General features: G+C 51.6%; 1 protein-coding gene across 1 annotated transcript; it reads left to right on the forward strand.

Moving 5' to 3' along the window:
• The first annotated feature begins 1487 nt into the window (after positions 1–1487).
• On the forward strand, positions 1488–2821 carry LOC128270593 (opsin-3). The gene is made up of 3 exons (XM_053008003.1): positions 1488–1766; positions 1839–2519; positions 2593–2821. The coding sequence occupies exons 1-3, from the start codon at positions 1525–1527 to the stop codon at positions 2819–2821; spliced, it is 1152 nt and encodes a 383-aa protein (XP_052863963.1). The 5' UTR covers positions 1488–1524.
• Positions 2822–4042: the final 1221 nt, after the last annotated feature.

Genomic DNA, 4042 nt, shown 5'->3' on the forward strand with positions numbered 1-4042 from the left:
TACGGAATCCACCCAAGACACTGGAATGGTTAAGAAGTGGCGCAGCATGCGGAAACCTTTGCGTCAGATCGAGAAGAAAAGCGCGAACAGCTTCCAACGGAAACTGATTTTCTTTCGTGCATTGCTACGAGTCTTACTTTACTTTCCTTCCTCATTTTTTTCGATGGTCTATTTTTTCCAATTCCACTGGAAATAAACAAAATTCTAACGACGGTTTTGCGGATCTAAGAGAATTGTTTTTAATGTTTTATTTGGAAATAAATTCAGGCCCCGGCTCTTAAGAAGAAACATTACAATAAACAGCACCTGACCCCCACCAGCCAGCGGCCCGTAAGGGTGATCTCCTCCTGGGAGATCCACGCGACGAGTTCGTCCTCATCACGTCTACGCCCTCCACCAGCTTTGGCAGATAGTCCGGGTGGCACTGGCGGATGCAGTCGATCCGCACTGCGGATCCACTGAAGGCCCAGCTTCCTGTTGAACACGGCGGACCGATTCAGCCAGCAGCGGATTAAATGGCCGCCCAGGAACTTGCTCTACGTGATGATTCCTTAAAAAAACATATCTTTCCAATAAATATTTAAACATCTAAAAATAATTAGCCGTTTTCTTTTTATAACCAAATGAAATTTCAATTTTTGAAGGCCCCACCCTGTAGTTAATTCCTCGAGGTTTGAAGGACCATGCGTCTCCATCGCCGTTCAAGGCGCACCAAGCGCCTCCATCGAAGTAATGAGCAATAGGAGAAAGAAAACAGTTTAGCAATAAGAGAAAGAAACAGTTTGTATAGCTTGAAGCGAACCCGCAATTAAACGGCCCCTCCCGTGTGGTCGGTTCGGTTTTACCGAGTCCAACATTTGCACCGTTTGTCTTTGGCCAAATCGAGCATTCAAAATGTAGAATTGCGGCACATTTCAGTGGAACTCCATCTCAACTTTCATCCATAATTGTGCGGGGGGCGGCCTCACCAATCAAGGTCCAGCCTAGCGGTGAAGATCTTTGTGCTGCGATATTATTGGATTTAGAGCCGTTGGATTTAGATTACAAAGCTTGCCCAGCGGCCACACCGGAATGTGACACCGACAATCGGGCACTAAACGGGTTAGCAACTCGGTAGGTAATCGATGATCGGTGGGTGACAAATTCAATCAGTGCACCTGGCGGGCGACACCTTCGCCAGCCAGGCTCAGCCACACACCGTGGACTCGTAACCCGGGCGGATAATCACATTATGGTGTCGGGCGCGGTGTGTCAATCCCGGCGACCCAAACACGCAACCCGGGGTGCGCTTTAATCCTGCTCTCCTGTCCTATAAAAAGCGTCCTCGCGCCGCTGGTCGTTGAACATTTGTGAAGCGTTTCTTCCCGGAATCGGTCCAAATTGTTCCTCGCCGTTGTTCCTCCACGAGAGCTAGAGGGAAAGTTAGAGATAAAGAGAGAGAGAGATCGTGTGTTTGTGCCTGTTCTTGCAAACTGTGGTGCTGCTGCTGCTGTCGGTGAGGAGATCCGCTTGAGAGGTGCGAAAATGTTGGAGCTAAACGAAACGGACGCCGTGCTACACCCGATGGCCATGACGATGGGTGAGGGCGAGATCCCGAGGCTGCTCGGGTGGAACCTGCCGCCGGAGGAGCAGTACTTGGTGCACGAGCACTGGAAGGGCTACCCGGCGCCGCCGTACTACATGCATCTGCTGCTCGCCATGCTCTACTTCGTCCTGATGAACACCTCGCTCGTGGGCAACGGAATCGTGCTGTGGATCTTTGGAACGTGAGTCGCGCAGGTCGCGTGCGGAGTGCGCCGGGTCTCTAACGGTCCCATCGGTCTCTCTCTCTTTCGCAGGTCGAAATCGCTACGCAACGGTTCGAACATGTTCATCATCAATCTGGCCATCTTCGATCTGCTGATGATGTGCGAGATGCCCCTGTTCCTGGTAAACTCGGCCTCGGAGCGCTTGGTCGGGTACGGGGTGGGGTGCTCGGTGTACGCCGCCCTCGGCAGCATGTCCGGCATCGGGGGCGCCATCTCGAACGCCGTCATCGCGTTCGATCGCTACCGGACGATCTCGAACCCGCTCGACGGGCGACTGAGCCGGGTCCAGGCCGGGCTGCTGATCTGTATGACGTGGCTCTGGACGCTCCCGTTCACGGTGCTGCCCCTGTTCCAGATCTGGGGCCGCTACGTGCCGGAGGGCTACCTCACGACCTGCTCGTTCGACTACCTGACCGACGACCAGGACACGCGCGTGTTCGTCGGCTGCATCTTCACCTGGGCCTACGCCATCCCGATGGCGTTCATCTGCTACTTCTACGCCCGCCTGTTCGCGCACGTCCGCCAGCACGAGCTGATGCTGAAGAACCAGGCCCGCAAAATGAACGTCGAGTCGTTGGCCGCAAACCGGAGCGAAAAGTCGCAAGCGGTCGAGATGCGCATCGCCAAGGCGGCCTTCACGATCTTCTTCCTGTTCGTGTGCGCCTGGACACCGTACGCGATCGTCACGATGATCGGAGCCTTCGGTGACAGGTACGTCGATCGATGAGTTCTTTTATGCTTGGGGGGGATTACCATGCCGCCTTTTTCGTTTTTGTTTTGCCAGGACACTTCTTACGCCGCTCGTCACGATGGTGCCGGCGGTCTGCGCCAAGATCGTGTCCTGCCTCGATCCGTGGGTGTACGCCATCAGTCACCCGAAGTACCGGAAGGAGCTCGAACGACGGCTACCGTGGATGGGCATCAGCGAGTCGGACGACGCGCTCAGCAACACCGACAGCAAGACGACCGTCGTCTCGGAACAGCTGGGCTCCGACCAGACGCCGTCCAATTGAACCCAGTGACACGAAACGATGTCCGGCCGGTAGCGATGCCCGGCCGGCGCCAACGACGACCCTGCCTGGATCAACGCAAACCGGAATGTCTAGTGTTAAGTCTCCGCTCCTTCGGCGCTAGAGCGCCAGGGCACGCCCTTCCAGCAAAGCAAATTGTGAAAATGCTTTCACCCCGAACCCGTCACAAGTCGGGTCGAGCGGTGAAGCAAAACAAAAACAATAAACTGCACGCAATTTAAGTCTCTTTCGTTCGATTCGGTCATTCCGTTTTTCTGCGGCAGCTGCACCTCAACAACAGCCGGTGGCTCGAATTTTCACGGATGAGAGGTACCTTTTTGATGCTTTCAATGATCATATCATATCAACAATGACAATGCGTGCAGAGACTACGGCCTGCGCAAGCCACAAATTCTATCCAGCAATGTCAAGGAAACCAAAGGTCAACGGAGACTGGATATGAAAACGGCTTGTTCTTAAAAAAAATCGGCAGAAGAAAATGAGTCGAAAGGAAAGAGGTACCCGAAGAGGAACCCGATATTCAACGAGCAACGGACGAAGCGATAGAAAAATTCAGCTGGCAAAGGGGTTTGTTGGAATAATAAAGGAAAAATAAAGGACAAATAAGGGAAATTAAAACTAGGGCATACATTATTGACTTCGCTGGTATGTGTGAGCCACGGAATCGGCATCTGATTATAAATAAGAACGGAAAAATAACATCGGAGAGGAGATTTTTGATTGATTTTTGTTAAGACGAACGTCGAAGGGTAAAGGTCTTTTTATTTTCGAGGTTCCGCAGTCCGCTTGGAGGAATATCAGCTCCAGCCGAGATTTTAAAGCTATTGGTATGCGTTAGGTGACTTGTAAACGCTTCTGCTTTAGGCTCCAAGTTGGGGAACCTTTATACACTGACTAGCAAGGAACTTGTAGGCACATATAAAAATATTATAATATACTCCACAAGAAAAAGTCCAACGTTGTCAAATCGCATGATCATGATGAATATCTTCTGAGTCCATACCTACAATAGCAGGCCATAAAAATCTTGTTATCATTGGACGGTATCACTTGGAATGGATGGTAGTGATCCACCTTTTCTGGGCCTCTTTTCAATCGATTGAGGGTTTTCAGCGCCCCAGGTGAAAGCGCCCCAAAGTGAAAAAAGTGCCACGTCGCTGAAGAAAATTTTGTTGGAAAAATCAGCCGTTTCGCATCCCTATT

Source organism: Anopheles cruzii, chromosome 3 (genome assembly GCF_943734635.1).
Source record: "Anopheles cruzii chromosome 3, idAnoCruzAS_RS32_06, whole genome shotgun sequence".
Classification (NCBI taxonomy): domain Eukaryota; kingdom Metazoa; phylum Arthropoda; class Insecta; order Diptera; family Culicidae; genus Anopheles; species Anopheles cruzii.